Here is a 14,832-nt window from a genome sequence, read left to right on the forward strand (position 1 = left end):
AGCTGAGCAATACTCAGCAAGAGCTGAAGGGTAGGGGGCAAGAGGATGGCTTTGGATGATCTCCAGGGGTCCCTTCCACCTGGTACCATTTTGGGGTGCAGGGAGGGGGAATGATGCTGGCCCTGGTTGGTCACTGGGAGGGGGAGAGGCTGTGGATTGTGACAGGCAGTTTAAAGCTTGGATCGTCCAAGCTTGGGTGCTAGGTGAGCTCATGGCTGCCTGAGCCCTGGTGCAGGACAAGCACAGGCAGGGCCAGCGAGGCGCAGGAGCTGCGCTGCCCAAAGCTCTGCTGGCCTGGGCGTGCCGATCCCACGGGAGCGACTGCTGGGGATGAAAGCCTCCTCCTGGCGGCCTCCGGAGGAGCTCTGCGGGAGGCTGCTGCCTTCCACGGCTCCGCTGTGCCCTGCGCTGCGCTCCTGCCGCAGGCCCTCTGCTGGGGGGGGGCAGAGCCCTCGCGGCAGTGGCCCAGCGCTGCAGTCAGTGGGGATGGGTTGGAAGCTCTGCCGGCAGGATCCAGCTTGGCTGTGGCTGTGTCGGGGGGAGGTACAGGGAGTTCTTGGCCCTGTTCTTGACGGCAGCCGTGGGGGGTGGTTGTGACAAGGGCCGGACCGGGACTCGAACCTGCGGCTCCGGAGGCCGTCCCGAGGTCGGGGGCGCAGGTTCGTGCGGCGGCTGCCCGAGGAGCCGCGCGTTCCTCCGGCCGCCAGGGGGCGCCATGGCAGCGGCAGCGCCGCCGCGCCGCGGAACTCGGAGCTCGGGCGCCGGCGGCCACCCGGGCCCAGCGCCTCGGAGGCAGGCGGGGAGCGGAGCGGGGGGGCACACCGCGAGCCAGGACCCGCAGCGGCTGCTGGGGCGGGGGTGAGGGAAACGGAGCGGGGTGAGGGATGGAGGGACCGGGGGAAGGAGGCAGGGACGGGGCAGGGGACACGGGAGGCAGGGATGGGGCAGGGACGGGGCAGAGGGGGGATGGGAGGCAGGGACGGGGCAGAGGGGACACGGGAGGCAGGGACGGGGCAGAGGGGGGATGGGAAGCAGGGATGGGGCAGGGACGGGGCAGAGGGGGGATGGGAGGCAGGGGTGGGGCAGGGATGGGGCAGAGGGGACGCGGGAGGCAGGGAGCACGTGGCGAGGGGAGGCTGCAGAGGAGAGAGCAGGAGGAGGAGATGCAGGAAATGTGGGGCGGGGAGGGGAGGCGATAGGGGGAGGGGGAGGACTGCAGGGGGGAGAGGGGAGGGGGCGTGGAGTATGTAGGGGATGGATACGAGGGGAGGGGAGAGGCCGTGAAGGAGGACGTGGAGCAATGGAGGGGACGTGCTGGGGTGGGGGAGGGGACGTGCTGGGGTGGGGGAGGGGACGTGCTGGGGTGGGGGAGGGGACGTGTGGGCACTGCCGTGTCGGGGGGGAGCCAGCTGGGGTCCAGCTGATCCCACACGAGGGCAGGAGCAGGGACCTGTGTCCTGCAGGCTCAGCTCCGGTCCTGTTTCCAGCCGGGGCTGCAGGGTGACCTCAGCCCTGTCCCAGGGCTTGGCCTCCCGAGGGGCGGCAGAGGCAGCAGCTGCATTTCCCTTCCCTCCAGCACGCCCTGGGCGTCCATCCCAGCAGGCTGCATTGGGCCAAGCGCAGCTCCCGCGGCCCTCGTCCTCCCAGCCAGCAGGAGCGAAGGCGATGCGCCACCATGTCTGAGGGCAGCCCGGGCAGCTCCCTGGCCTTTGGCCAGGTGGTGATTGGGCCTCCAGGCTCTGGGAAGACGACCTACTGCCAGGGCATGCAGGAGTTCCTGGGCAGGCTCGGGCGCAAGGTGGCTGTGGTGAACCTGGACCCTGCCAACGAGGCCCTGCCCTACCGCTGCGCCCTGGACATCGCCCAGCTCGTCACCCTGCCCGACGTGATGGAGAGCCTGGCGCTGGGCCCCAACGGGGGCCTGCTCTACTGCATGGAGTACCTGGAGGCCAACTGCGACTGGCTGCAGGAGCAGCTGGCGGCCTTCAGGGGGCACTACTACCTGTTTGACTGCCCGGGGCAGGTGGAGCTCTACACCCACCACCGGGCCCTGAAGAACGTCCTGGCGCAGCTGGCCAGGGGCGGGTTCAGGGTAGGTGTGGGGCTGGGGTCGGCCCTCGGTGCCCCACAGCCTTGTGCAAGGGGCTGGGAAGCTGGGCACTGTGTGCTCTGGGCTCGTGGATGTGGCTGCTGGTGGCTGAGCAGGTATCTGGAAGGTCTTTTCCAGCTGAAAGCCCTCCCTGACGCTGTGGCTGCCTCACTGAGCCGCTTGGCCTCGCCTGGCAGGCAGCTGGAGCAGGGAGGTTTGCCCCACGTTGTGCTTGGATTGGCACCAGCGTGGCTTGCTCAGGGTGGTTAATGCAGTGGGACCACCACAAGCCATCATGGGTTCCTTCCTCACACTCTTGCTGTGCTCCAGGCTCCTCTGCACAGCCCTTGTGTGTTTGACCTGCTGCGTTTTGGAGCGGGGAGGAAGCCTCCTGTGCTGGGTGAGACTCTGTGCACGGCACTGAGAGAGGCTCAGGTCTCCCCCCAGGCCCTGCCTGGCTCTGCCACAGCCAAGCTGCATCACTCTTGCAGGACATGCTCTGTGCTTGCTTGCACAATGGCAGATGCAGATGAGGAGGCCCAGGTGAGCAGAGCCCAGCCCCACGCTGCCTTGCTTGCCTTGCATTTGCTTTGCATTTGGGCCAAGCCAGGAAGGAGCAAAGCCTGCATGGTGAGCAGGCAGGGCAGGCTCCTTTGCCTGAGAGTGGCACTGGGGCTGCCCATGAGCCAATGGCTCCTGCTCAAATGCATGGCCATGGAATGGCAGATGTTAAAGGAGGAGGTTCCACTGCTGTTCTGATGCTGCTTCAAATGCCTAGCAACTGCCTGTGAGCTCCAGAGTGGCTTTCTGTTGTGCTGCAGAAGCACAGCTGTGACTCAGCCCTGCTTGCCTGTGACTCTGAGCAGCCTTGTGCAACAGGCAGGGGCTGAACAGAAATCTTGGATCCCATTGTTAGAGCTGCACAAAACCCAGGGGATCAAAGTGCTCATTAATGGAGTTGTGAAGCATTATTCCAGACCACACAACAGTTGGCTCTGCCAGCAGAGCCTGGTGAGCTGCAGTGGCTGCTCCTGAGTGCTCCCTGCCCCAGAGCATTCCTGTGGAGGCAGCTGGGTCATGCAGGAGGGGAGTTAACCCCAGCCCCCACCCCCAGAAAACCTGCAGAGCTCAGACAAGCCTGGGAATGTCATCTGCAGAGAAAGAAAGCCTCAGAGAAGGAAGAGCAGCTGCAGGGTTTAGTGTCTTGCACCCTGCTGAGCCTCCCCACAGCCCTTTCAGTGCTCCAGCAGCCTGGGGCTAGACTGGCCTGGGCAGCCCACGGAGGTGAGTGGTGGCATTGTGACTCTGCAGCCATGCACAGGGGGGGTTGGCACTGCAGGAGCTAGAAGGTCACTTCCCCTGTGTGAGAAGCTCTGTGTGGGACAGCCAGGTCTGCACAGATTGTCTGTAGCCGCCTCAGAGGGTTCCCAAGGCAGGGGGATGGACTTGTCCCAGGCTTGACTTTCTGCTGTCCCTCTGTGTCTTTGCTGTCCCAGCTGGCTGCAGTGCACTTGGTGGATTCTCACTACTGCACAGACCCTGGCAAGTTCATCTCTGTGCTCTGCACCTCTCTCTCCACCATGCTGCACGTGGAGCTGCCCCACGTCAACGTCCTCTCCAAGATGGACCTCATCGAGCAGTATGGGAAGCTGGGTGAGAGCCCTGGGGCTGGGCTGGGGCAGGGCTGTGCTGCTGGGAGGGCAGACTGCTGGGAGTGGGAAGTGACCTCTGAGGATCACCCAGTCCAACCCCCTGCACCAGCAGGACACCCACAGCAGCCTGCCCAGGGGGAGGTGGATGTCTCCTCACAAGGAGACTCCACAACCTCTCTGGGCAGCCTGCTCCAGGCCTCCAGCACCCTCACACCAAAGAAGTTTCTCCTCCTGTTCAGATGGAACCTCCTGGGTTCCACTTTGTGCCCCTTGCCCCTTGTGCTGTCCCTGGGCACCACTGAGCAGAGCCTGGCCCCAGCCTCTTGCCCCTGCCCAGGTCCTTTATCTCTTTCTGAGCATTGCTCAGATCCCCTCTGGGGCTGCTCTGCTCCAGGCTCTCAGCCTTTGCTCCTCACAGAGCTGCTCCAGGCCCCTCAGCATCTTCAGAGCCTCTCCCCAGCAGCTCCCTGCCTCTTTTGAACTGGGGAGCCCAGAACTGAACCCAGTGCTCCAGCTGTGGCCTCAGCAGGGCAGAGTGGAGGCAGGAGGAGACCCTCCCTTGCCCTGCTGGCTGGGGAGCTGCTGTGACTCTGACTGCACTGTGGACATTTACAAGTTGCCTTCTTGCTGTTTCCCTGCAGCTTTCAACCTGGATTATTACACAGAGGTCCTGGACCTCTCTTACCTGGTTGACCATTTAGCTTCTGACCCCTTCTTCAGGCACTACCGGCGCCTCAACCAGAAGCTGGTGGAGGTGATCGAGGACTACAGCCTGGTGTCCTTTGTGCCACTCAACATCCAGGTGAGTGGGCAGAGAGCACCTGGAGTGCTGGGGACACAGCCAGCACCTCTGCCAGCACCTCTGCCAGCAGCTAGATGACAGCAGCAGGGAGCCATCAGGCTTGGAGGGGACCAGGGAGTCACACCCAGGCTTGTAAATGGGCTGTGGCAGCCAGAGGCTGAGGGGCTGGGGGCTGTGTGGGCCTTGTGTCCCCGGGGTGGGCAATTAGGGCTCTGCTCTGCCTGCATTTCAAATCTGGGCAACCTGAAAGGGTTTTAAATGAGGGAGCACCAAGTAATGAGAAGATTGGGAGGAGAAGCTTGGGGTGGGAGAGCTGGAGGTGTTCACTGGGAGCTTGCAGGAGTTGTCACCAAAGGCAAATGGGCTGAGAGGTGATGAGAGGCAGCCAGAGGGTGGAGGCTGTCATGTGCTCCTACCCCTGCTTGGCCCCTCAGGGGCCCCCACCCAGAGCCTGTGAGAGGTGCCTGGTGAGGGCCCTGAGGAGCTGTGGCCAGCCCTGCCCCTGCCCCCCAGGACAAGGCCAGCATGCGGCAGGTGATGCAGGCTGTGGACAAGGCCAACGGCTGCTCCTTCGGGGACCAGGAGCACAGGAGCCTGGAAGCCCTGATGTCAGCAGCTGTGGGAGCTGATTTCCACTTCACTTCGTATCCTTCTCTGCCAGGCTTTGCCTCCTCTCTGCCCGGGGGCAGGCTGGGGAGGGGCAGGCAGCTGGGGCAGGCTGGGGAGGGGCTGGCAGCTGTCGCCTGATGCTGCCGGGCGATAGGCACAGAGCTCAGCCAGGCCCTGGCCGTCCGCACCAAAGCCACCACAGCTGCTGCTAATTGATGCTGGCAGCGTGGGAGGAATCTCTTGACAGCTCTCTTCTCTCACACTCACTTGGGCTGGGTCATCCCCTCTCCTCCAGACCATGCAACCGATTCTCCTGCTTGTCTGGCCTGGGATCAGCCAGAGCCCTGCTGCCTCCCTGCCAGCCTCCAGGCGAGTGTGAGCCGCTTGCTCACTGGGGAGGTGGAGAGCTGCTTGCAGAGGGAGTGTTTGGGCCCAGCCCCTTGTTTGCCTTAATGACTGTGTTATCAGCACGCTGGCAGTGCAGGAGAGGTATTTGCAATCCCAGGACAAAGCGGTGGAAGAAGAGGTGCTGGGGCTGTGACACGCCCGCCCTGCACAGCTGCTCCCTCTGTCACACCTCTGCTTTTCCTCCCAGCAGCTGGAAGCACCTTGGCGTCCTCTGACTCAGAGCCAGGGCAAGGCTGCCCGGGCAGAGGGCTGGCTGCTGGCCTCCCTCTCTGCCAGGCTTTGACCTCTGGAGCAGCAGCCCAGCTGCATGGGGCAGGGGCTCTGAGCCTCGCCAGGGCCAGCCAGGCCTCCCCTTAGCAGCAAGCTGGCTTCAGCCAGGTGGAGAAGAGAGGAGAAGCAAGAGCCAGGAGCCTGAGCTCTGCCAGGTCTCCTCCTCCTCATGACCAAGGCAGATCCAGAGAGAGACAAATCAATTGGAGCTGTCTCCTGCAGGGAGCCTTGAGCCAGCTCTGGGTGTCCCAGGGAGGAGCAGGTTTGGGCCTCGTGCTCAGAGGCCGAGGAGCCTCTGACCTGCCTGGAGGAGGGCAGAGCAGGGTTGTTCTTCTTTTATTTCTGGCTAATGATGGACTCTTTCTTAATAAAACAAACCTTCCTCTCTCTTTCATCTTGGGCCTGTGCTGAGACTGAATAAATAAACCCAGGAGTGCTCCACAGCCTGGGGCTGAGCAGCCTCTGGGGGAGGGTCAGGGCAGCTTCTGCCCCGGTCTGGGACCTGGTGTCCTTCTGTCACCTCCCCGAGCAGGAGGAGCTTTGGCTGGGGAGGGGGGGAGGAGGAGTGACCATGGGCTGTGGAAGGAGCTCACCCCTCCTGTGTGCCCCGCAGGGGCTGGATGCTGGGGCTGGGTGTGTGGGCAGCAGGCTGGTGGAGATGCACAAACTGCAAGGTTGGCTTTTGGAGGCTTTTGATGAAGAAAGACCCTGAGTGAGTCAGCAGCAGGCAGAGCCTGACCCAGCAGCTGCCTTGGCTGCCCTCAGTCACCTTCCTTGTCCTGGGCTTGCTTTCTTCAGCTCCCAGATCACAGCTTCACAGATGGCCTTGGGTTGGAAGGGTCCCTCCGAGGGCATCTTGGGCAGCCCCTGGCAGGCAACAGGGACAGCTCCAGCTAGAGCAGGCTGCCCAGGGACACATCCAGGCTGATGCTGAAATGTCTCAGGGGCAGGGCCTCAACCATGTCCCTGGGCAGCCTATGCCAGTGTCTCCCCAGCCTCACTGAGCAGAGCTTCCTCCTGATGTCCAACCTGACTCTGCCCTGCTCCAGTTCCAAACCATTGTCCCTTGTCCTATCCCCACAGCCCTCCTGAGCAATCCCTCCCCAGCCTGCCTCTAGGTCCCCTGCAGATCCTGAGATGCAGCTCTAAGGTCTCCCTGGAGCCTTCTCTTTTCCAGGCCAAATTCTTTCAGCCTGGGACAGCAAAGTCCTGTGCTGAAGTCCCAAGGCTTCCCCTCCTGCCTGTGGGATTCCCAGGTTCCAGCAGCTGCCTGGGAGGATGGGAGCAGGTGAGAGTCCCAGCTCCCAGCTCCATCTGCAGACTCAGCATCACTTCTTGCCCAAGACCTTGCACAAGCCAAGCCAAGGAGTCTCCCTGCAGGGGACAGCCTCAGCAGAGCCACTGCAGAGCAGGCAGGGACTCTGGGGGAGTGGGGTCCTGCCTGGCAGGGACTTGGCAGGGGTTTAAAATGGAATTCTCCTGCCCCTCACAGCTTTGTGGACAGGATTTGGAGACCAGGTGGAGCTGAGGGGGAGGAGGGGGAAGAAAACAGCCTTCCATGTGCACACAGCCACAGGCTCTGGGCAGCTCAGGGCCCACATTTCAAGCACTGAAGTCAAATTCCTGGCTGCTGGCAGTGCCTGAGCTCTTTCCCCACGATCTGAGGGATTTCCCTCAGCATTCCTGGCTGCATTCTGGCAGTGGACCTCAGTGCTCTCTGGGCCTGAAGGTCTAGAAGTCGATCAAACCACAACTGGAGCTGAAACTCCATCCCTACCTTGGGCCCTTGTGGACTCATCTCTGCTCCCTGCAGCTGCTGGGAAGCAATGGTCATGAAAATGTGGATTTGATGTCAGCTCTCCCCTGGCTTGGAGAGGTTCGATCTGGTGGCTTAAAAGGGCCTGGTGAGGTCGAGCTGGAGTTATGCAGGGGCCAGCAAAGCCTCTGGGGGTCTTTGGCTTTACTTTAACACCCAGGTGGTGCCTGCAGCCCCAGCCCTGCCACACTGTGCTGCTGCTGGGGACAACGGACAGCAGAGGGGAGCTGAAGGCGAGTTCGAGCCTGCAGTGGGCAGTCGTGTCCTCCCTACTCTGGTCATGAGGTCTGTGGTGACAGGTTGGACTCGATGATCTTTGAGGTCTCTTCCAACCTTGGTGATACTGAATCTCTGCGGGCTCCAAGCCGAGGAGTGCTGAGGTCTGGCAGAGCTGCAGCCCCAGCCCAGCAGCGTTTGCACACCAAGGGTCTCCTCCCAGCCCGGGGCTGGGAAGCAGAGGCTGAAGCTGCAGCTGGGCAGGGATGAACCTCCCTGCTGCTGGCCAGGGTGAAGAGGGAGAAGGCCCTGCAGGGGAGACAGCAGGCTGGGAGCCCGGAGTGTGCCACGCAGCCAGCTCCTGCACCCACATGTCCCCACGCTGCGAGGCTCCCCGGGGCTGAGGGAGGTGACACCTTGGCTGCTGTCACTCCCATTGAGCAAGCAGGCAGGGCAAAGGGCCAGGATTAGTCACCCAGCCCAGGCACAGCCCTGGGTGGGGGGGGACAGGCGTTCTGCAGAGCTGGTCCTACCTGCCCTGGCCCCCCTGATCCTGGTGCCGGGAGAGGCTGAGCCCACTCTGGCTGCCCGTGGGACCTCCTGGGTGAGGCTGAGCTCGTGCCAGCTCATGGGTTTAGGGGTGAAAGGGTTTGGCTTTGGGTTGCAGCCGCTGAGCTGAGGGCTGCTGTGTTCCCCTCCCCGGTTTCCAGCCCCAACCCCTGTCTTGCAGCCAGGTCACCAGGCTGGAGCCCTTGGTGCAGCTCTCACCCAGCACAGTGTCACCACAGCAGCTCCCCAGAGCCAGGTTATCCCCAGGCAGCTGCAGGCTCCCTCTCCACAGCCCAAAACACAGCACCTGGCTCTGGCCCAGCCAGCCCTGAGCAAGTGTGGAGGCACTAAAGGCTTTTGGCAGCCCCCAGCTGTTCCAGTGGGGGCTGCCAGGGCTCAGGGCTGTGCTGGGAGCTTCAGCAGGGCTGTGGGATGGACAAGAAGGGCTAAAAAATCACAGAGCCACAGAATGGTTTGGGTTGGAAGGGACCTTTAAAGTTCACCTGGTTCAGCCCCACCCCTGCAGCCAGCAGGGACATCTTCATCTGGAGCAGGCTGCTCAGAGCCCCAAACAGCCTGACCTGGGCTGGCCCCAGGGATGAAGAGCCCAGAGGATGGGGCCAGTGGGACCCCACAGCATCTGCCCCAGGAAAGGGCCAGGGAGCTGCTGCTTGAAGGCTCTGAGTTTCCCCATCACGTGGTGGCATCAAAAAGCCTCTCTGGACTCTACAAAGCCCCTGCCAGCCCAGGACACGGCTGGCACGCCCTGCTGACACCCCAGCGCTGCCCGGGGCCAGCTGCCCAGCACTGCTCTCTGCCTTGGGTGCTGCCACACCAGGGAGGTGCTGGGGCTGGCCCAGCCTGGGCCAGGAGCTGGCCAGCCCCAGCCCCAGGCAAGGAGCCCTGCAGGGGAGACTCTGAGACCTGAAGACAAGGGACAAGCCAGGCTGTGGATCCTGCAGCCCTCCAGAGCCTCTTGGGCATCTCAGAGACCCTCTTCAGGAGCCTTAACCCCGTGGCTGCCAACCACAGTGATGACAGCCCTGGTGCATGGGCTGTGCCAGGCCCCTGCTCCTAGTGCCAGGCTGGGAGAGTGGCTCCAGGGTGGGAGGATACTGCCTGGCCCCAGCCCACCCCCAGCCCTTTGCTGCTGTCAAAGACACTGAAACTCCCCCCGGGGAGCTCGGCTGTGTGACCCCTCCTGTGCTGTGCCAGGAATGATGAGAGCATCCTCCTGGGTGTGCCAGCCAGGGGACAGGGACAGGGACAGGGGGTGGTGTCCCAACATCACCTTGGTCCTTTCCCTCTGGGTCACACAACCATACATGAAATGGGGGGGGGGGGGGAGGGGGCCAAGAGGACCCTGGGGAGCATCTCGTGCCCCTCCCCCGGCAGCACAGGATGCGTCACGGGGGCCCAAAAAGCTGCTGGCCCGGCTGGGAGGCCAGGAAGCATCCCCCTGCTGCGGCGCTGCTCCTGCTGCGGCGCTGCTCCTGCTGCGGCGCTGCTCCTGCTGCGGCGCTGCTCCTGCTGCGGCGCTGCTCCTGCTGCGGCGCTGCTCCTGCTGCGGCGCTGCTCCTGCTGCGGCGCTGCTCCTGCTGCGGCGCTGCTCCTGCTGCGGCGCTGCTCCTGCTGCGGCGCTGCTCCTGCTGCGGCGCTGCTCCTGCTGCGGCGCTGCAGTGAAGTCGCTTAGCCCCCTGGTGCCCAGCGGGAGCCCCTCTGACCTCCTGCCCCCTGGCGAAAACCTCCTCCCCGGGCAGGGGCAGCCCCCAGCTCCCCCCTCAGACCCTCCCAGTACAACCAGCCCTGGCTGCTGGTGTCCCCAGCCCGCGGCTGCGGGGCCGGCCAGAGCCCTGGGCTGGTTTTTCACGTCGGCCGGCCCCGCTGCGCTAATTACAGGGCTGGGGCCGGTTCCCAGGCTGGGAGCGCTCAGGGCCAGGCGGAGGCCAAGCGTCGGGGCCCCTCACCGGCCTCCCCCCCGGCAACCGCCTGGGCTCCCCGACACCGCCGGGGGCCCCCAGCTCGGCTTGGCCCTGCCGAGCGAATTGCAACCTGCCCGGGACGTCAGCGGGGCCAAGGCACGGCCGCCGTGGGATGCCATGGTGGGCACGCAGAGGGGCCTGGGGGGCGGGCGGGGGGCTCACAGGGGTAAATGCCCTCGGCTGGGCTCCGTGCCCGGTGATTTGTGCCACCTGGGGTGAGCAGGTTCGGTTTTGCCAGCTCTTTCCCACGGCAGAGCCCCGGCGAGCCCCTGCGCGTCCCCGGCCGGTGGCTGTGCAGGGAGCAGCAGCCTCACGCCGGCTGCGGGAGGGTCGTGCCTCGGTTTCCCCAAAGCCCAGGAGCTCCTGGCACCTTGGGGTTAACCATGCTTGGGGGGTGGGGCCGGCGTGTCCCCCCCGTCCCCAGGCTGGGGACCCAAGAGAAGCGAGGGGACACATCCTGAGTCCCGGCGCTTGCTGCACCCTGGCGTTCGCCATCCAAGGCCGGCGCCTGCCCAGCCCCTCCGTGCCCACTGTGCTGAGCTCAGCCCGGGCTGCCCTGCCTGGATGTGCTGAGCTCAGCCCGGGCTGCCCTGCCTGGATGTGATGAGCTCAGCCCGGGCTGCCCTGCCTGCTGTGGTGAGCTCAGCCCTGCCTGCCCTGCCTGCACTTCAGGGTGATTATTTTTTTCATGTCGAAACTCGTGCTGGCAGGGGGGGGCTGTGCTCTGGGAGCTGCACCCTTGGCTGTGGCTGCATGCCAGGACCCTAAGTGCTGAACTTTGTCGCTCTCCAGCACGTCCAGACCTTGTTGGGGACATCCCCACCCCAGGGGACACCCCAGGGCCGCCCCTGTGTTGCTGTCAACGCTCCTTTAGGGCCCCACCATCACTCTGGCCATACAGAAGAGCTAGTGGGGGAGCTGGGGACCTGCACAAGGGCCTCAGTGTGGGGTTTGGAGCACCCTGGGTTTGCACCGTGGGGGTGAGACACACATACCCCAAACACCCCCGCGAGGTGGAGGACCTCGGTTCACCCCCCAGAGTACCCAGTGCTGCGTGGGGCTGCCAAAACCTTCACCCCACAGAGGCAGAGCCCTTCCGCGGGCTGTGGGTTTGCCAAAGGCTGGGCACCCCGAGAGCCCATCAGGGGGCTGGGAGGGACTGGGAGCAGTGGAAGCGGCGCTGCAGATCCCGGGGGATCCGACTGCTCCGCACCCTGCCGGGGTGGGACGCGGAGCGGTGCCCGGCGGCGGGAGCTGCCCGGACACGTGTGCGGGGGAGAGACGAAGCAGACCAGAGGCAGGCGTGCAGGAGATGGTTTATTGGAGAGGCACAGAGGCTTTGGCAATAGGCGACCCCCTCCCTGACCCCTGGGATGGGTGGGGGCTGCCCGGACCCCCCTTCTCACCCCATCCCAGCCCCTCGCCTCCTCCCGCTGCAGCTCCAGCCCTCTGGAATGGTGAGTTTGGAGCCAGCACGTGCTGGGCTGGGAAACCCCCACCCAGAATGTTAAATAGTTGGGGGCTGGCAGCCCTCCGAGGTGGAGCCCCCCCCCCCGCCCCCCCTTCCCCTTCCCTTTCTACCCCACAGACAAAAGTGTGGGAGAGAGGGAAGATGGGGGGGGGGCGGAGGGGGTGGTCATGCCAAAGCCACCCAGCAACCGCCACAACGCCCCGCCCCTGCTCCTGGCATCCAGGCTGGGGGGGGAGAGCCGAGAGCCCTCCCCCCTGGAAAAAAAAATCAGGCAAAGGAAAACAAAAAAAGAACCAAACCAAACCCAACCAAACCGAACCGAACCGAACCGAACCCAACCCAACCCAACCCAACCCAGCAGCGTGAGAGGCCGGGGGGTGGAGGGGGCAGGCGGGGGCCGGTCCCAGCGCCGCGGGGCCGCTCAGTTCTTGGGCTCTTCGGCAGCCTCGCCGCCGTCTTCCCCGGCGCACTCGGCTGTCCATAGCGTGAGGTTGTCCCTGAGCAGCTGCATGATGAGGGTGCTGTCCTTGTAGGAGTCTTCGCTGAGCGTGTGCAGGTCCCCCATGGCCTCGTCGAAGGTGGTCTTGGCCAGGGAGATGGCCTGCTCGGGGGCGTTGGCGATCTCGTAGTGGAAGACGGAGAAGTTGAGGGCCAGCCCCAGGCGGATGGGGTTCGTGGGCTGCATCTCCTTTTTGCTGATGTCCATGGCCTCTTGGTAGGCTTCCTGGGCGCTGTCTATCGTCTTCTTGCGGTCCTCCCCGGTGGCCACCTCGGCCAGGTACCGGTAGTAGTCACCCTTCATCTTCAGGTAGAAGACCTTGCTCTCGGCGTCGCTCGCCTTCTTGATGAGGTACTTGTCCAGCAGGGCCAGGACGTTCTTGCAGACGCCGTTCAGCTCCCTCTCCACCTTCTCCCGGTACTCGTTCACCAGCTGCGCTTTGTCGTCCCCCTCCTCGGTCTTGTGCTCGATGCTGGAGATCACCCTCCAGGCGGAGCGCTGGCAGCCCACCACGTTCTTGTAGGCGACCGAGAGGAGGTTGCGCTCCTCGTTGGACAGCTCGTCCCCGTGCTCCACCACGGCCTTCATGAAGTCTGCCATGTCCTCGTAGCGTTCGGCCTGCTCGGCCAGCTTGGCCTTCTGCACTTGGTGGTTTCTTGCCATGGCTGGGACGCGGGCGCGGCGCAGACGCTGGGGCGAGGAGCAGGGCTGGGAGCCGTCGGAGCCTCTGCCGAGCCCTGCCGCCGGGATTCGCTTTTGGCTGAGCGTCGGAGCCTCGAGCGAGAGCAGGAGGAGCCAGCCAGGTCGAAGGAGTGTCCCCCTCCTCCTCCTCCTCCTCTGCTTCCTCCCCACCGAGCCCAGCCTTAAAAGGAAAATTGCCGTGAATCATCCTCTGCCCGCAGGCGTCGGGCGCTGGGGAAGGGGCGAGGGGTGGCGGCCAACGCCCTGCCCTCTGGGTCGCCGGGGAGGGCTCGGCAGTGGGTGCAGCACCCACGGGTGCCCTGGGGATCTTCCCCCGGCCGACGCCCACCCCGGCACCCAGGGGACGCCCATCCGAGTGCTTGGGAAGGGGGCAGGAGGTGGGGTACCGTTCGGGGGATCACACCAAGATGTGGCAGCGTTCAGCTCTTCCCACCCCAGCCCTCCCGAGAAATGGGGCACGGGGTGTGCCAGGTCATAAAAATGGTTTCCTCCTCGCCCCCCCCCAAAAGTCCTATCGCTGCCGATTTCCTGTGGTGATTAACTCGTTGGTAATTGCCGGGGCTGGCCGGGCAGGTATTTGATTCCCACAGGTGGGGAAACCGAGGCCGAGAGGCTCAGCAATGTGCCCGGGGAGGGACCGCCCCAGCGCCGGCCTTTGAGCCGCCGCGCAGCGGGGCCGCCCCCCACCAGCCACCCCCAATCACCCCAGAGAGGGGCAACCCCCGGCAGTGCAGCCTGCACCGCCCCCAGCCCCACTCAGCCTGAATCACAGCATCACAGAACGCCAGGCTGGGAGGGACCCCAAGTTTCGTCTGCTTGGGAGGGACCCCAAGGGCCACCTGGTCCAAACTGGGGCTCCTCCACGGCCCCTTTCTCCACCCAGCATCTCACCAGGGACTTTTCTGCAGACGCTGGAGAGTTTGGGGTGGGGGATTTTCCTTGTTAGACGTTTCCTGGCTGCCCACGGAGCGGCTGTAGCTGCTGGCCCCGCGGTGGAGAAGCGCCGCCCCGATTAGGATCTGCGCTCCGCGTTGCGCTGCAGTTTCACTCTCAGCCTGCTCCAGCTTGTTGCCACACGCCGGCTGCTGCTGGCCACGCTGGCACAGCCCTGGCCCGTGCCAAGCCCCAGCCCTTATCTGCTGTGCGGGAGCCGTGCGGGAAGGGCGGGCTGGGGCGGAGCCTGCTGGCGCTGGGCCGAGGTGGGAAAGGGGTTTGCAGTGACTCCTTGCTTTACTCATCCCTGCAGACAGCCCCCGGTGCCACCCTGGCACCCTTCATCCCCGCCCTGCCTCACTTGGGTGCCACAGAGCTGAAGGGTGGTGGGGACTGAGGGTGGGAGAAAGACCCCAGCAGCCTTCCAGTACCTGAAGGGGCTCCAGGAGAGCTGGGGAGGGACATCTGGCAAGGGCTGGGAGTGCCAGGATGAGGGACAGGGGAGCAGGGTAGGTTTAGATTGGATGTTAGGAAGAAGTTCTTTACTCTGAGGGTGAGGAGACCCTGGAACAGGCTGCCCAGAAAAGTTGTGGACTCCTCATCCCTGTAAGTGTTTCAGACCAGGCTGGATGAGGCCTTGAGCAGCCTGGGCTGCCCATGGCAGGGGGCTGGAACTGGATGGTCTGGAAGGTCCCTTCCAATCCAAACCTTCCTGTGATGCTTTTCCCAGCCCTGTGCCACCCAGAACTCCCCCAGCCTCCAGCCCACTCCCTCCCCACCCTGGCAAGGGGAGATTTGGAGCTGCTCATCCCCTCCCAGCAAAGTCTCTGGGGT

The 14,832-nt window shown here is 64.3% G+C and overlaps 2 protein-coding genes across 2 annotated transcripts; one reads left to right on the forward strand and one right to left on the reverse strand.

Moving 5' to 3' along the window:
• Positions 1–454: 454 nt before the first annotated feature.
• GPN2 (GPN-loop GTPase 2) lies at positions 455–6,224 on the forward strand. The gene is made up of 6 exons (XM_068159096.1): positions 455–858; positions 1,577–2,092; positions 3,586–3,742; positions 4,383–4,543; positions 5,057–5,187; positions 5,621–6,224. Exons 2-6 carry the CDS (start codon positions 1,676–1,678, stop codon positions 5,691–5,693), a joined length of 939 nt encoding a protein of 312 aa, XP_068015197.1. The 5' UTR covers positions 455–858; positions 1,577–1,675; the 3' UTR covers positions 5,694–6,224.
• A 5,473-nt stretch (positions 6,225–11,697) lies between these two features.
• Positions 11,698–13,181, reverse strand: SFN (stratifin). Its single transcript, XM_068159100.1, has one exon. It carries the CDS (start codon positions 13,024–13,026, stop codon positions 12,286–12,288), a length of 741 nt encoding a protein of 246 aa, XP_068015201.1. The 5' UTR covers positions 13,027–13,181; the 3' UTR covers positions 11,698–12,285.
• Positions 13,182–14,832: the final 1,651 nt, after the last annotated feature.

The sequence above is a fragment of the Melanerpes formicivorus genome, unplaced genomic scaffold, assembly GCF_026170545.1.
Source record: "Melanerpes formicivorus ecotype bairdi unplaced genomic scaffold, bMelFor1.0.p_v2 SCAF_45, whole genome shotgun sequence".
In the NCBI taxonomy this organism is placed as follows: domain Eukaryota; kingdom Metazoa; phylum Chordata; class Aves; order Piciformes; family Picidae; genus Melanerpes; species Melanerpes formicivorus.

Excerpts from the sequence above, each read along its gene's own strand:
- SFN (XM_068159100.1), bottom strand. The coding sequence starts at position 13,026 with ATGGCAAGAAACCACCAAGTGCAGAAGGCCAAGCTGGCCGAGCAGGCC.
- GPN2 (XM_068159096.1), top strand. The coding sequence starts at position 1,676 with ATGTCTGAGGGCAGCCCGGGCAGCTCCCTGGCCTTTGGCCAGGTGGTG. Across the intron at positions 4,544-5,056 it reads TTGTGCCACTCAACATCCAG|GACAAGGCCAGCATGCGGCA; the intron begins GTGAGTGGGCAG and ends CCTGCCCCCCAG. Across the intron at positions 5,188-5,620 it reads GCTGATTTCCACTTCACTTC|CACGCTGGCAGTGCAGGAGA; the intron begins GTATCCTTCTCT and ends CTGTGTTATCAG.